A 15,593-nucleotide genomic window follows, 5' to 3' on the forward strand; every position below is an offset into this window, starting at 1 on the left:
CAAAAATGGCCTGAAAATCGATGACCCCTGGTAGTGATGAGCACACACGTTCAGTATGGCTTCTGCAATCAGTGAAAATCTCTTTTGTAACTCCGAACGAGGTGTGGACTGCACTGAGGAGACCTGGGAGACCTAGCAACAAAAACATGCTTTCCTTAACATCCAGTGGAAATTCAGAATCCTCCAAAGCTGTTACAACAGGCCTGAGGGGAAAAAGAGAGGGGGAAAGTCATTCTCTCCTGTTCCCCTCACAGGCTGGGGACAATCATTAATGGACACACCAGGGTAGGGCCCAGGGTAAGGGTAGGGGAGCAGCACATCCCAACTGACCCTCACTGCCCTCGGTGTTAACAATGTCATAAACTGATATCCCACAGAACAGCAACAAAGCAATCCTGATCCTTCTCCCTGCTCTGGAAAAGAGCACTGGGATGGGCACGTATGGGAATATGTGCAGGGTCAGGTACCACACCCACAGGAACGGGCCAAGCAACACCGTCACCAGCGGTTCTGCACTTAATACAGCAAATGCTTAGATAAATTTGTTCACAACCTGCTCTGGGCGGATCTGTTGTTCCCTCAACCCTTGGAGGGAACTCACATGGGGTGCCAAATAAGGCTGTTGTGGTTTAGGAATGGTGCTCCCCAATTTAGCGCTCCCACTGAGACTTTCCAAACCATGCTGCTGCTCACTTGCTCCCTTCTTCCCTTTCCCTCTGCAGCAGGGATGGAGGAAAGAATTGGAGGCACGAAAGGTAAAGATCACGGGTTCTTGAGATAAGAGCAATTTACTGGGGACAGTAATGACATAAACCCAGCAGTAACAGCAACAACAGTAATGACAGAGGGCACAAGAAAAGAAATTATTCACCCAGAACGTACCTCCCCTCCTCCACCCAGCAGACAATATTGAGGGCTCCTTCTACCATATTTATTCCTCTCCTGGGATGAGACTCCCTTCCCCTGGCAATGACATGAGGGGGGACAGAAAAACCTCCAGGTCCTGGCTGTGACCCCTTCTGGCTCCTGCAGAAATGAACCCTCTCCTGCTCGGAACTGAGGCACTGCCCTATATGTAAATAATGCAAATGTGGTTGGTTTCTTTATTGAGGAATCTCAGTGAATTTCCCCCTGGATCTTATGTGGCGTCTTTTATGAGAGATTGACTTTGTTGTGGCAGGCTATAGAAATGTATCTCAGGCTGCAGTGACTCTGTCAAGATCTCTGATCGCTAAAATGTTACTAAGATTTCGAGTGTTCCTGTTTGTTCACCCTGCCTCCCGTCCTGTGGCAGCCACGAACCCTGAGGAGAGTTATTGCGCTTTCCATGCCCTTGCCATCCGTTTTTTGTATCAGTGTAACAGAAGATGCTTTGGCCTTCTGTAGATGTTTTAAACTTACATTTGGGGAAAGGACACTGGCGTAGGGGCAAGAAAGAAAGGTACTTGTGACAAGTTCCAAAAGTGATATTTGGAATTGGACGTGACATCAGAATATATATGCCTGGTCCCTGCTTTGCTTTGTGTGTTTGTGTATGTTTGGCAAGGGGGGTAAAAGCAGGAGAATCACATTTTTACTTGACTCTCCTGCCTTTAAGTAGTTTTTCATGCATAATTTTACATACTTTTTGCTTTTTTCCTTTTTTTTTTTCCCCCCTTGCACGTAGAATTCATCACAGTGCTACCAAAGAGCACGCTTCTTGCGAGCCGTGTTTCTGGTTTATTAGTGCTGCATATGAGCATTTATTATTTGTTATGTGCTTATTTATTTATTTATTTTAACCCGCTGATGAACGCTGTGCTGTTCTGGAGCCCCCCCAGATGATAATGCAGCATCAGCAGGGGTTAATGGAGGCCGGCAGGGGGTCCAGCAGGGAGCTTTTGTTGCTGTTTTATCTGGCAGCCTGCAGCAGGCTGGGGCTCAACAGCTCCCTCATTCATCTCGCCCAGGTTCCACTGCTGATAAACTCCTACTGAAATGGATGGCTGCTATTGTGCCTACCGGTAGGGAAGGTTTCCTATTGACTTGCCACAGGTTGAAAGCGTTTTTTCCTGCCGTGCTGTGAGGTTAAAAATGGATGATCTGCTCTGTTGAGGTCTTAACGTTTTCCTCCTCGAGTGAGTGTTTGTTGTCTTTGCACACACCCTACCTGTTTTATTTGGATCTTAAATGGCAAGCAAGGCTCATATTAATAAAGCAATTAAATGGCTGCAAGCATGTGTTGCTGTGTGCATTAAGAGGAAGTCATGATGATAGGGCTGATTTCTCTCAGTTTTTCAGTCTCTGCTTCATTTTTCTTTATTTATCCTCTTTTCTATTCTTCGTTTTTAGAGCCAGAAACGACACTCAGTAACACCTACTAGTGGCTACTGTAAAGAAAGGCCTCCTCTAGGTATTCAGCCGTTATCTAGAGATTTTTGAGTGCAGCTCCACCTTGAAGTATTTGTGCATTCCCAAATCTATTAGCTGTGCCTGGAATCACCAGCTCTAATCCTCGTGATTAACATGGAAAGTATCACGTCCTGCTGTTTCTCAGCTTAAACACACAAAAGTCTTCAGAACCCAGCCTTGCTGGACAACAGAAAGCAGATGCTGCTACAGCTTTTTAGAGCACAAAAATCTTGAGCAGAAGTTCCTCAAATTGAAACAACTGGAGCCATCAGATAACCTCCCTGAGTCTGACTCAGCTTTCTTAGTTTCTGGGGCAAGGTGCTGGAACAAAAGTACCTTGGGAAAGAAGAAGAGAACAGAGGCTTTCACCAATATTTAAGAGAATTAGGAGTTGTTTTACCAAAATCAGTCTTGTAAAACTATCCCCAAAACCCACTGTGAGGATTCAGGTTGGTCTTGGTTAGTCCTATTTGCTTTCTGCAAAGCATTGTGTGTTTCTGCTCATAGGTCTTAGTTTGCTAAATAATACATTGCAAAATGCAGTTACTAGTTTCCTTTGTTACCCCTACCTGGCAAAGCATTTTTATTCACTTGTTTTACCACTGAATCTTCTCAGAGGAGCTGCTTTTTCCCACCCTGAAAATCTTTCTTCTTATCTTGTTCATTGATTTGGCTCATTTTTTTTTTTCCTTAGCCTGTTCTTTCCAAATCCAGGGGTTTTTTTTGTAAAGGATGAGGTTGCCTAGATGTCATATGTGATTGTCACAATGGTTCTAAAATCCTTTTCTTGCCTACTTGTCCCTTTACCTGACTTAAGTAATTTCATTAAAAACTGAACCTATTGTTTCTAAAATTAAATTCCATCACTGAGTAAACATTTCTGTTGACAGTGAACTAAGAAAGTTGTCCTGCTGTTAAAGAAATGAGCATTGAACAGTGTCTGTAGCATGACAGAAAGGGTATTTATGAAGTTAATCTCTATTCTGTTCTTACATATTTATCTTCACTGCAGTCCTATTAGGAATATTATCCATGCTCAGAAAAAATATATTTTGAATTCTTCAGGAAAACTGTGAGAGCTCAAGAGGAAATTGAGGGTACTGGTGAACTGTTAAATTAGAAATTGTTAATGGCTGTTATAAAACAATTAACAGTAGGAAACTGTAGAGTTGGCTGGAGGCATTTGGGTTTTGAAGGGTTCCAGGGGTTTCTTCTGCCAATTCCTCAGGATTTTACTGCAATGAAGAGATGACTTCCTATTTAATATCTAAAACATTCCATAACATTTTAGAATTGTGGGGAAAATGCTGTTAACAGTAAGTTAACGACCCTGACAGAATAATTCCCTCCAACTGATTTGAAAGTTTCAGTTGCTCAGCCAAAGAGAGTTGATCAAGACTCTTTTTAGAGTGGAAGACTAATAAAACTGGAAATTTAGAGGTGTTAATCGTATGAAACTACTGCATTCATAACAGTACAATCATTCCAATCTGGTTTGTTTACGTTGCTTAAAGAAGCAAGTTGAAAATTTATCACTCTCAAACCCAGTTTGAAAAAATGCTAATGTGATGATTGGAAGGCACTCTAGCTGTCTTTTAGAGTTATTTTTAAGAGAGATGTTGCCCCAGTTTCCTTTTTTTTTCCTTAACCAAATAAATTTAATGAGTGGTAAAGTAAGATTCGTGTATATTTAGATAGACAATGAACAGTCATATCCCTGATTAGCAGTGCCATGAACTGAGTCATTATTCGTTTCATCAAACAGCATGTGTAAGTATTTACCACTGGATAATCAGGGCTGAAGGAACGAAGCCTGCCCTGTGAGCATTCCTAAATTATTTCAGGTGAAATGCAAGCCTTGCTCGGTATCTTTTCTGACTGTACATTGGAATATCGGGCTATTTGTATTGAATTCAGCATTTCACAGCTGTTCCACAGTAATACTTCTCTGCAGTCATCTTAAGCAGAGCAGTGTTCCCAGGTGTTGTTGATAAATTTTCACTGTGTATTGACTTCCTTTGCTCCCGTCATTCTGAGAAAGAACTCAATGCTTGTTGTTATTTTGTTGTTCCTGCTGATCATTAAGTACAGCATCTTTAAAATGTGACTACATTTTCAGCAGTAATTAATTGACTTTGAATAAGCTGTATTTTCTTTGCATTCATCATTATTCTAGGATAAACAAAGCCCTTATTCTACAAGCAGGATATCTGTGGTTTTTTTTTTTCTGAGACCATTTAATTTTGGGGCTTTGTTTTATCTTGACTTTCATGGAACTATTTGCTCCTTCAGTCGAGGTGGTGTTTATGGTTGCACCACATCTGTTTCCTCGAGCAGCCTGTATTCCCAGTGTGGTTTGTAGTGTTGGAATGGCCTCAGAATGTCAAACTCACACCACATTGTGGTTAAAAGCAGCATAAACCTTGATTCTGCTCGATGCTGTAGCCTGTGGATGAACCATCATCCATACTCAAATCACCTAAAATGCAGCCAAAGTAAGTGCAGACAATGTAGTGCCATGGGAAAAAATTAAATATATATATATATATGAGGATATTTATATATATATATATGATGGTACTTGGCTGCTGGTGGGCAGATGTTTATATTAAGTAAGATTGCACAGATGTGCTCAGGTATAAAGTTGCAGTGAGAGCAGGGTGGCAGGTGTGTGTAGGTGCTTTCAGACAGGTGCATGTTTTGTGCAGGTGACATAAAAGTGTCTTTCAAAATAGCTTGTGTGAGTCAATGCAAAAATTCATTAAAAGCAGATACTTAATCCTTAAGTCCTCCCTTCTCTTTTCCTGACTTTCCTCAGTACAGGGGGGAGCTTATTTGAACAGCTCTTGTTTTAATGTTTGCCAAAGAAAGTTCATCTCACATCCCACTCCTTCTCTTTGCCAGTAGTTAAGCACTCCCTTAAACAGAGGATTTTCTTTCTTTTATAAGTACAAGGCAAAAAAAAAAAATGTAATTTTTAAAGTTACTTATTTGTGATGGTGATGTTTTATTGCTTATTACTTTGTGGTTTTAGTTGATACACGGAATGGAAGGATGTTGTGAAGTGAATCTTTTCAGTCTGCTTAGCAAGCACTAATTGCCATGTATTAATTAGTTGCAAACAAATGGCTTGTCTCTGCAGTCTGAAGGGGAGGGGGAAACAAGTAATCCCAGGCAAGTCATCTGTTTTTGAGATACACATGCATTTGTGGAAGCATACTATATACACTGCTACACTGAAGATTTTGGGGAAGCCAATCCCATAAAGTAATTATGAGCAGAATAATTTTGAAACTTCTCTTAAAACACATGACTCTTCATTCGTGCCAGGATGGTACTTTTTGTAATAATATTTGGCATTCATAAGGCACTTGATCACTTGAAGATGCATATGTTAATTAATCCTTTCAGTGCCTCTTTGAGGAAGTTAGGTATTAGTCCTTTTTAGCAGTAGAGAAAAATGGCACAGTAAATTCAAGTGTCTTGATCAAAGGCATGCAATTATTTACAGATTATTACTGTTCCTTGTTGTGAAAAAAATCATGTACTTAATTTCGAAGAATGTAAGACTGGTTTCTTATTCAGACTTGGGAATATAAATATACTCTGTAGATTGTCTTGACTGTTTGACTCCCAGTATTTATGTGGGGCCTCCTCTTATTGCTCTCTGTAACCTGGGCAAAGCTCACTCGGGAGGGACTGTGGAATACAAAAAGCTGAGCCAGAATTCCTTGACCATTGTAGGCTTCTCTTCATTCCTGTAAAACAGTGTCTCCCATTTAAAACTAACCCAAAACTCATGTCAGAAAGCAAAAAAGAGGCGTTAACAGGTGTAAATACTGCTACATAATAATAGTTCCTAAAGCAAATGTAAGGAGTATTGTGTCATAATTTCATATTATGATCTGCTTATGAGACTAGCCTTATAAATAAGGGATCCTCCATGGCTTTTAGAGTAAGTGCCTGTTAATATAGAGTCTTTTATTTTATTAGGAGGCTGTATAACATTGATAGCATTATAATGGGTAGGAAATTATTTCCTAATTTGAGATCTAAGTGTGGAGCAGCTGTTCTATTAATCTGACAAATAGTGGCAGATTTATTCTATATGCCTAATAAGTTTGTGCTCGCATATATTCATAGGTCATGAACACTGATGGAAGTGGTAGAAGAGTTCTGGTGGAGGACAAGCTACCTCACATATTTGGGTTCACGTTGTTGGGAGATTACATCTACTGGACAGACTGGCAGAGGCGCAGCATCGAGCGCGTGCACAAACGCACGGCGGAGAGGGAGATCATCATCGACCAGCTGCCTGACCTGATGGGCCTCAAAGCTACCAATGTGCGCCAGATAATCGGTGAGTTGGGCTTCTGATGAGGCCAGTGAAAAGGAAATAGGAAATGTCAGCAGTGTGCTGTTCTGCCGATTTTTTTAGAAACGGACAGAGTGCAGTTCCATCGCGCGGTAACTGCTGGCAGCAGTTTGATGGGATGGGTTTGGTCTTGTGTGAGGTGCTTCAGTTCTCCTGCTTGTGAAGAATATCAAGCTGGAAAACAACCAGACACACCCCAAAACTGGTAATTTGCTGCTTCTTAGGGAATTGGAACAGCCCTGGATCCAGTAAGGGGAAAAGAAGGATCATAGGAAATGGAACTTCTTTCTGTAACAGCTAGCTATTTATGAACCTGCAACTGTAGCAGCTTCTCATCTTGCAATCTGAGCATGTGCTCCCAGTATGCAAAAGCTGAGAATGAGCCAGTCTGAGTCTGTTAAGTACTTTTCACATTAATCCTGGAAAATCATCTTTAAAAATAATTAGAAGTACTTCCTGTCCTGTAGTGTCTGTGGTGTAAAAAAAGAAGGATCTAGCTTTAAACTGGCTATCACAGGCTATTCAGACACTGGTAGCAGTGTAACTGTAGCACCACAGAACTCATCACCTTACCTGAATATTGTGCTGTGTGGATAAGGCTTGCAGCTTCTTGGTGCCACGTGTGGATTGTACTGCAGGAAATCAGTCAAATGCAGTTGAGCTATATCTTTACATGACTGCTGCCACATTATCAAGATGCCCCAAGGTCTATGTGCTTTGATTGCAGCCCTCCTTCCAACTGTTTGGTTAATTGAACTCCTTGAGTGCTAAAAATCTTAGTAGGTCAGTCCCAGCACGTGCAGGTACACAAAGTGAGTATTGCAAAGAGCTGCTTCACTTGCATCCTAGAGAGAAGAGGCCATTGAATGGATGTGAAAATAGAGCTGCAAATTTTTCACCTCTAGGAATGCACCTGGGTTGTAGGAATGTACCTGGACCAGTGTGCTGTAAAAAGCAGCAGAACATCCACTTGCTTGCTTACTTACCGTGCATCAGTGCTTGTGCTGTGAATTGGAATTGGCAGTAAGCTGTAGAAGTCCGGATCCTTTTTCCTGATGCTGGGTTTGTTTCATGGGGCAAGGAGAACAAGCCCTGGCTTTCTGGCCAAGTAGAGCAACATCTGTCCAGAGTGTTACAGGAAATGAAGTCGGGTTGCAATGGTTGCCCTTTGCTTTTGGTGCCCGCTCAGGTACCAACCCCTGCGCAGAGGAGAACGGCGGCTGCAGCCACCTGTGCCTGTACCGACCGCAGGGCCCTCGCTGCGCCTGCCCCATCGGCCTGGAGCTCATCAGCGACATGAAGACCTGCATCGTCCCAGAGGCCTTCCTGCTGTTCTCCCGGAGAGCGGACATCAGGAGGATCTCCCTGGAAACCAACAACAACAACGTGGCCATTCCGCTCACCGGGGTCAAGGAGGCTTCCGCCCTGGATTTTGACGTGACGGACAATCGCATTTACTGGACTGACATTTCACTGAAGGTAAGGGATTTATTCCATATTGGCTGGTCAGCTATTTACAGGCTTCTTGAGGTACTTTAGAAGGGATTGACAAATGCAGTTCACAAAATTTAAGAGCATTTTCCAACTAAGAATGGCGCACATTCTCTGGGGAAGTAAACAAAAAAACAAAAAAAAAAAAAAACAAAAAAACAAAAAAAAAACACCCACAGTTTCTGGTGGGTTATGAGTGAGGAGTGTGTGCAGATAGGAATATTAAGGACATAGAAAGGTGGCCTGTGTTTGCCAAAAGAATTTTGTACCATCCTAACATTAATCCTTTACTTCCAGGTTTATCAGGAGCTGCCTAGACTCTAATACATTTTTCAAATATAATTCTGGCTGTATCTGCTGTCACAGGCTGATCCTGATGGCAAAGAGTTAAAAAAAAAAATCCTTTGTATAAAAGTCCAAGAAGCAATTCTGCTTAGTGAAATTAAATTTAGCCATCAGTACTGTGACACTTCTTCTACTGAGCTCATTGGGAGTTTTGTTCTTTTCTTGCGTTTGCTGTTCTGTCCTAAACTTTTCCGTCAGGTGCGTTAAATAGTGTTCCACTGATGCTTTTATACAGTCCTGGGAGAGCCAAAGTATTTCCCCCTCAAAGCTGGCACTGTGCTGTTAAGGTCACTTTGGCATTGTAGACTGCTTAATTCAACCAGACTGGTCATGCCATTGATTTCCCCCGTGAAATGCCATTGTAATTGACACAGAAAACATCCATGGAGCACAGTAAATCATCATTTCTGAACGGCAGCATTGTTTGCTTTGCAAATAAGCAGCGTGCTGTAAGATCCTCTTTCCTAGGAGATGTCTGAAATCTGAGAGCGTTTTAAAATGCAACAAAGAAAAAAAACAACCAGCCCAGCGACAGACTGGTGACATTCCTAGTTTGCCCGTGTATCTTTGTGTCCCCGCAGACCATCAGCAGAGCGTTCATGAACGGCAGTGCCCTGGAGCACGTGGTGGAGTTCGGCCTGGATTACCCGGAGGGCATGGCCGTGGATTGGCTGGGGAAGAACCTGTACTGGGCTGACACCGGGACAAACCGGATTGAAGTGTCCAAGCTGGATGGGCAGCATCGCCAGGTGCTGGTGTGGAAAGATCTAGACAGTCCCCGGGCATTGGCATTGGACCCTGCTGAGGGGTAACGTGCTGATTTCATTTCATGTTTATGACCAGTGAAAAACAGCATTGTAGTGCTTACTCTGGGGCATGTTAGCGAGGCACTGTGTGGGGATAAGAATATTAAAAAAACCCAAACAAACAAAAAAAATCAGAGCAACCCCGCCCTCCCCCCCCCAATAAAAAAGGGATTTATATTTAGGTTTTAAATTAACCACAGAATCAAAGTAGTTTTAGGTTTGTGGAATTTGTTCATTAGAAAAGGACTATAGTATTGGAATGAATGTATTTATCGTTTTAAAAATTAGGATTCTTTTTATCACAAGTTAAGAGTCCATAAAGGTATTAATTGATTTAATTTGAGAGTGGGGAAGGGAAGGTTATAGTCTGAGAAAAAGGAAGGTGTTTGTCTCTTCAGACAAGGGATCCTTTTTAGTTGGCATGGACAAGGGAAGCGGGGATAGAGGAGGAGAGGAAACAATTATATCCACCTATCCCCAAAATTAAAGACTTCCTGAGAAGAAACTTCTCAGTTGGATTCAAGTGCATTACAAAAAGCAGAAGCGGGGCAATAAGCAGAGAGGAAAGAAGGAGTGGGGCAAGGCAAGGTAAACTAGTCACCTTCTAAAACAGCTCTAAAATAGCTCATGAAATGCTCATTTAACATTAACTAATTACTGCAAAAGCTTTTTGAAGTTATACAGTGTCTATTCTTTAGACTCCCCCTTGATCATCAGTTTTTGAAGCAACTTTTCTCCCTGTGCAGTTGGTTGGAATTGAAAGGCTTCACAGGTGTTTGCTATGAGAGGTATTAAAGCAGAAGGGTGTAAACACTGCGTGTGAGCTGCATTCCACTTGCTTTTAGAAGGATATCAGCTTTACCTTTTGGAAGAAGTGACTCACTAGTCATCAAGTATACAGCTTACTCTACTGTACAGTGCCTAAAGAAAATGTAAATATGGACAAGTCTGTCCTGCCAAACGAGGTGTAAACGGGCGTGTGAGTGTGTAATAGTTTGTACTTTTGTTCTAAATGCCATAAAATTTTGGGTTATTCTGCTCTTGACCGATATGTAACACACTTGTTACATGGCTGATTGACTTAATTGTGTGGAGATGAGCAGTGGCATCTGTTAACAGAAGTACCCTGGATACCTACCCTTTTGTACTCCTTTAATAGACAGCTGACTAGAAACAAGAAGGTAAGTGCCATGCCAAAACATCCTGCTAAATAACTGGGTGTAAATGAAGGTGAAAATCCAGGTCCAAGCAGTAAAAATACTGTTAGAAGCATTTTGAGGAAACCTGACTCACTTCCTTGCTTGTATTTTGAAAAAACAAAAACATTTTGCATAATGGGACTTAATAAATGCTCAAATTTACAGCTGTTGTTTTTCTCTCGGTCTTTCCGAGGATTTTCGTTTTGTTTCTCCCCCTGAGTTCTCCTGGGTGGAATGTGATTCCTTTCTCCCTTCTGTTCTTTCGACCAGGTTTATGTACTGGACTGAGTGGGGTGGCAAGCCAAAGATTGACAGGGCTGCGATGGACGGCACCGAGCGGACCACTCTGGTGCCGAACGTGGGCCGCGCCAACGGCCTGACCATCGATTACGCCAAGAGACGCCTCTACTGGACCGACCTGGATACCAACCTGATAGAATCCTCCAACATGCTGGGTGAGGATGCAGCTGCTTCTTCCGTGTTCCTCGTGGCAAACTGTCGCTTAAATAACGCAAAGACACTCAAAAACCTTCCGAACTCGCGAGGCTTCAACATTTGCTTCTGTAATCCCTGTTCACTTAACCCAACATATAGCAGTTTTCTTGCAGCTGATAGAGTTGCTCAGAAGGTTAAAATTATCCGAGCTGTACGTATTTCCAGTTATATGTGGGACAAAGCTGTCAGCTTTCGGTGTTTTGGAGGGTCTTGTTTTGCTGCTCTGAAGAGCACTGACAAATGCATGACAAAGGCGGGGAGAAAGCGAAGATAACAACAGCTCATTCAGTATTTTTCACAATGTAATTTAATGCAGTTTGATTTTAAATCTTTATTGGTATCCCCAGGCATTTCCCTCCCCCCCCCATTATTCTGCATGCTAAGGACCTTTTCCTGGCTAGTACTTGTCAGCAGGGGAGTTGTCTTGTACTGGGGTGTTTTGTGATGGTTTTTATAAACTGGTCATTGCAGCTAAATGGAGGTGGAATATTTTATTCTTTCACTGTCCCAGGGTACTGCATTGAGGACCCAGGCTCTCTCAGATTTGCACAGTATCTTTATTTAATTTCTCTTTACCCACGGGAGTGGACTGCCCTGTTGTGTGCCAAACTATTCAGATCAGCATTAACACTAGCCAGTATTTAAGGATAAAGGAGTTAGTCTGCTTTAAACAGTATGCCTGCAACAGTGGAACGAAACTAGAAAAAGATCAAACCAGGAAAATGCAATATGGGAACTAACTATATGTGATATGAAAGCTTCTCTTCTTCTTACTTACTTTGGTGTGCTGTGGATGCTGACTCTGTGTTCCCTTGTGTAACGTGGAACTGGACATGGCATTTGAGTTTCCTTTTCCCTGTGCCCGTGGCTAGTGATGGTGGGGGGTGTTGTGCACTCCTGATTTCTCTGTGCAAAGAGGGAATGACTTCTGGCTTCATAATCTCCCATTCATTTTGTGTGACCAGACAGCAGGAGGTGCTGTGGGAATGAAGCGATTGACATAACATGGTATAAATAAATTCTCCCCCCCCATGTCCTTCACCTTGAGGTCTCTTAACATTTCCACAGTATACACAATTAACTGTTTCCTCTCCTGGCTTTCTGATTGCTTGTTCCTGTTGTGACATTGCAGAGACAAGTTAGTTTAACCTCGTGCATTTAATTTGTGTCTTGATGCAGTGGAGAATTTCATTAAGCTTGTAACAGTTTTAATTTTGTAAGCAGGTGGGCAGAGACCCAAATGTGGTGCCAAGAGATGCAGTGTCAGGATCCTGCATCAAACTGAGAGGGACCCTGTCTGTTTTGGGGAGGAGGGAAAGGACAGAATCTTTCTTTTCAGTTTGTCCACATATAACTCTGCTTTTCCTCTCTGTTCCTTCTTGGAACCAGGCCTTGACCGTGAGATCATAGCTGATGACTTGCCTCACCCCTTCGGCTTGACCCAGTACCAGGACTACATTTACTGGACAGACTGGAGCCGGCGCAGCATCGAACGGGCCAACAAGACCAGTGGCCAGAACAGAACCATCATCCAGGGGCACCTGGATTACGTGATGGACATCTTGGTGTTCCACTCCTCCAGGCAGGCGGGCTGGAACGAGTGTGCCTCGAGCAACGGGCACTGCTCTCACCTGTGCTTGGCAGTGCCCGTGGGTGGCTTCGTCTGTGGCTGCCCAGCTCACTATTCCCTCAACTCTGACAACAGGACCTGCAGTGGTAAGCCATGCTGGATGAAAAATGAAATGGGGAAGCACATGTGTTTAGTAACAGATGCAAGCATTATACTTATTATCTATTTAAACAGGAAGGCTAAAAATGCTTTTGGTTTTGTATGTCTGTCCTGCCCTCCTCGAGTGATTGCTTGCTTGTTTATTTATCTGCTACTTTATTTCAAGTCTTGTCTGGCATCAAGGAAATGTGATAGTTTGGTGTGGATTACAGATTTTGTGCAGGCTTTAGGTGGTCAGGATTTCATTCTGTGGTTGCTGTGTTGTCTGGCTGATGGGATGCTGAGGTGGGCTGCTGCCACACCTCAAAGTGTTTCTTCCTCAGAGAAGTTGGTTTGGCTCCACAGCCTCCCAGCAGTCTGATTTCTGATCTCAGTGCAGCCAAGCCCCTTTTTTTTTTTTTTTATTGTTGTGCAGAATTTGAACCACAAGGCCCCTCAGGCTGTGTGTAATTAGCTTCTAACCAAATAATTTATCCATCTCTCAATAGCGGGCTGCCAGTGGAGCTGTCATAATTTTGGCAACCACGCTGGGTGGCTGATTTCCACTGGTGTCATTCAGATTAGTCAGTGGGTGAAGAGACTCATGGTACAGAGAGGCAGATTGTATCTTGTCCACATTATGCATGAGTAGAGAGCTCCAACTGACATTCTCACACGGTCATGCGAGTTAAAGGCATGGCTGGCACCTCTCTGGTGATGATTTTGGAGGTGGAGGAGTTTGACTTCCAGCAGGGAATAAGTAGCAAGATGATCAGAGGTCTTGTTTGCTTGTGAAAATGCTCTTGGAAACAAAGGAAGGAGTAAAATACAGGGAATACACTGGGAGCAAATAGAACCATTCCCCCACGGTACAGTTCTAGGCTCTTTGGAGGGAAAGTACAGGTTTTCCAGAAAGCAGAAGTGCCTTGCAATTAGGCCTGATTGTTGTAGGATGTTTAGGATGTTAGGTCTGTGTGTTAGTTACCAAGGAAACTCCTCTCTGCCTTTTTTTTCCCCAGCAGTCAGAAGAGATGTTCAAAGCTTATTCTAAAATAACAAAGCAAGGTGATGATGTTCTCCAGGAGGCTTTTGCTGCCTTACCTGTTTTACAGGCTTGTAAATAAGTGCAAAACTGCCAAACTCTGAACTCCTACTGCTAAACTCTCTCCAGGCCTGTGCTATGAGAGAATTGATTGTACAAACTTCAGGGAGGCTTCAAACTGCATTTCTGGCTGCTGGTTCTCGTGACATCTTGCACAGCAGTGGCTGCAGGTGGGGAAGAAGCCCTTCTTGAAAAGAACCCTCTGAAAAGGGAAAATGCTTTAACCATCTCCTCTGATTTCTGACCCAGTTATGTAATGGAGAGATAATTTTTTTTTCAACAATGCATGAAGTGCTTTGTGCTCTTACTGTAATGCACAGCTGGTAAACTACAGCAAAATGGCATTTCCAAGGGAAAAAAAAAACATCTGTCCAGGAAATTTTTGCTGGGCATGTGGAGCAGAGTGTCAGATTTTATTTTCTTTTTTCTGATTGCAGGCTATTATTCCCAGATAAGCAACTAGAAATAAGAAAGATACATAGATTTGAGAAGAGCAAATACATTTTTCTCCAAAAAACACAACCTCACACACAGTTAAGAGATTTTCCTGTGAATTAGTTTTTGTTTCATTCCAGTGCAGGCAAAAAGAGGGTTTGTGGGAACAGGACTGAACCGCTGTCAATCTCTTTTTTCCGTGAAACCTCTAAATAAAGGAACCAGTGCTGGCTTTTTCTCACCTTCCTCTGCAAGTAGTAGTGTTTCTGGCAGAGGGTTCAACCTCCTAAGACCCCTTTAGAAAGAAAATGGACAGTTCTTTGAGAGGCATGATTGACCATTCTTCTTTGAGGTGATTTTGACAGGAGTCTTTGCATTCGTTAGTCTGTCCACTTAGAAAATTTAGCTTTGCCTGTCACATACACGTACAGACATTTATAGTAAAAAGAGATCATTCAGAAGGCTTTTCAAATTCATCAAAGGTTAGGATTTTTATGTATTATTTCGGGGTTTTTTGCTTGTTTTTGGCAAAGGAAGAGGGAGAAGGGGAATGAAATAACAGGTACTGTCTGGTTATGTCTAATAGTGGTCATTCTTAAGCATAAAAGTGTCCAGGTTTATCGCTGTGTGTAACCCTTCCACCCCCCTCTCTGCCTCTAACCCCGTCAAGCTCCTACGACGTTTCTGTTGTTCAGTCAGAAGAACGCGATTAATCGCATGGTGATCGACGAGCAGCAGAGCCCAGACATCATCCTCCCCATCCACAGCCTCAGGAACGTCCGAGCCATCGACTACGACCCCCTGGACAAGCAGCTGTACTGGATCGACTCCCGGCAGAACATCATCCGCAAGGCGCAGGAAGACGGCAGCCAGGTATGGGGGTGGCACTGCTGAACATTGTGCCAAATATGGACTGATTGTATGGGAATAATTCGGGTGCACGGCTTTCCTGTAGGGTTAACGTCAGCTTGGCAAAACAAGTGGCACCTGGAGTTTTCGGGAGCCCTCCGTCGGTAAATCTGGGAGGTTGCAGCGAGAAGTAAATCATGGAAAGCCAAGGCCAGCTCCAGGGTGCTGTTGTTAACGGTGCATTGTTTGCTCAGCGCTGTCTTTTGTCTGGAAGCTGTTTGAAGCCCTTACTTGAGATATGAAACGTGGAAGGGGAAGTTCTTGGGAGAAATGGGGTGTGTGTGAGCAAGAAGGGTGCAGGGCAGTGACTCTCAAATGGAGAAGGGGGCGCTTGATG

The 15,593-nt window shown here is 42.9% G+C and overlaps 1 protein-coding gene across 2 annotated transcripts in view; it reads left to right on the top strand.

Moving 5' to 3' along the window:
• LRP6 (LDL receptor related protein 6) overlaps positions 1-15,593 on the top strand; it is a 64,008-nt gene that overhangs the window by 34,890 nt on the left and 13,525 nt on the right. For both annotated transcript variants that reach the window (XM_027898529.1, XM_027898528.1), the window contains exons 8-13: positions 6,535-6,751; positions 7,956-8,245; positions 9,184-9,410; positions 10,878-11,062; positions 12,492-12,818; positions 15,018-15,220. In XM_027898529.1, coding sequence (XP_027754330.1) covers positions 6,535-6,751; positions 7,956-8,245; positions 9,184-9,410; positions 10,878-11,062; positions 12,492-12,818; positions 15,018-15,220 — 1,449 coding nt within the window. The remainder of the gene's footprint in view (positions 1-6,534; positions 6,752-7,955; positions 8,246-9,183; positions 9,411-10,877; positions 11,063-12,491; positions 12,819-15,017; positions 15,221-15,593) is intronic.

The sequence above is a fragment of the Empidonax traillii genome, unplaced genomic scaffold (assembly GCF_003031625.1).
Source record: "Empidonax traillii isolate 1590-97213 ecotype Southwest subspecies unplaced genomic scaffold, ASM303162v1 scaffold601:size890739, whole genome shotgun sequence".
In the NCBI taxonomy this organism is placed as follows: Eukaryota; Metazoa; Chordata; class Aves; order Passeriformes; family Tyrannidae; genus Empidonax; species Empidonax traillii.